A 1,060-nucleotide genomic window follows, 5' to 3' on the forward strand; every position below is an offset into this window, starting at 1 on the left:
TTTCTTTTCAGTGTCAAAGACTCAGCTGTGCTACAGTTCCTATTTGCTTGTAGGAGCTTGCCATAAGGAATCATGTAGACCAAATTAGTAGGATGTGCACTGGTCGCATGAAGAGGACTTTTTTCTACTGTCAGTTTATGAAACACCCTAGTTTCCAATTTGCCTTCTATCACAGATTCTTGTATGTCTAAAAACTCAATAGTAACCTTACTTGTCTGAACTGTGAAATGCAGATTACAATCATTGATATTCAAATCCTGAATGAATTTCTTAGCAGACAGAGAAAGAGGCCTGTGAGGGAGGAAGCCGGGCTCCAAAGTCTGGAAGCTGCCAGGGTTGACGAGGGACACCCCACGGGGACATGCTGCAGCCTGCTGCTAACCAGCCCCAGCACCTGCAGGGGCAGCAGAGTTTGACCAGGCTGGGAAGAGAGAGGGGGAGAAACAGAAGAGGCAGGCAACCGCCACAAGCTCCGGGGAGAAGAGGAAGAGACAGCAGGAAAAGAAGAAGGGACTGTAATGAAAAAGGAAGTTCTCTCCTACAGCCCAAGAGGAGTAGCAGAAGCCAGTTGTTTACAGACACTTGGAATATAGCGTCCCCTGCAATTGATAGCAGTCCTAGCAGCATCAACAGCCCAGACACAGCAACCAGCCCAGAAACCGTCTTTAACCAGAGCCAAGCAGTATGCACCCCCAGCACACCCCAGTCTGCCTCTTTCCACAAGCCATCAGCACTAGGCCAAGGACCTTACTTTCACTTCAGCCAGATCTTGAAGGAGGCCCACTTCTGCAGCCTGCAGCATCTTGGCAGTCCTTCTACATGAGGAGCCAGAAGTTCCTTGCCTGCTGTGAAGGGACAGCACTGTGTTGATATGATCTTTCAATGTAAAATGTTAAAATTGCACAATCTCTGCCTGTTGGCTTTCAATAAGCATTTACAAAATAGAGTTAATAGGCAGTTTATTAACTGCACTATTGCTTTTTCATTTCGGCTTGAATATAATCTTAAGTGTTTTTTTAATAAACCATGTTATTGGGTTTTCCACTTTACATATTCATTA

The 1,060-nt window shown here is 45.6% G+C and overlaps 1 protein-coding gene across 1 annotated transcript; it reads left to right on the forward strand.

Moving 5' to 3' along the window:
• Positions 1-361: 361 nt before the first annotated feature.
• On the forward strand, positions 362-823 carry LOC147697082 (protein VCF1-like). Its single transcript, XM_086936106.1, has one exon. It carries the CDS (start codon positions 362-364, stop codon positions 821-823), a length of 462 nt encoding a protein of 153 aa, XP_086792232.1.
• The last annotated feature ends 237 nt before the right edge of the window (positions 824-1,060 follow it).

Source organism: Lissotriton vulgaris, chromosome 8, assembly GCF_964263255.1.
Source record: "Lissotriton vulgaris chromosome 8, aLisVul1.2, whole genome shotgun sequence".
In the NCBI taxonomy this organism is placed as follows: domain Eukaryota; kingdom Metazoa; phylum Chordata; class Amphibia; order Caudata; family Salamandridae; genus Lissotriton; species Lissotriton vulgaris.

What these genes read in the sequence shown, in the direction of transcription:
- LOC147697082 (XM_086936106.1), top strand. Translation starts at nt 362, where the DNA reads ATGCTGCAGCCTGCTGCTAACCAGCCCCAGCACCTGCAGGGGCAGCAG.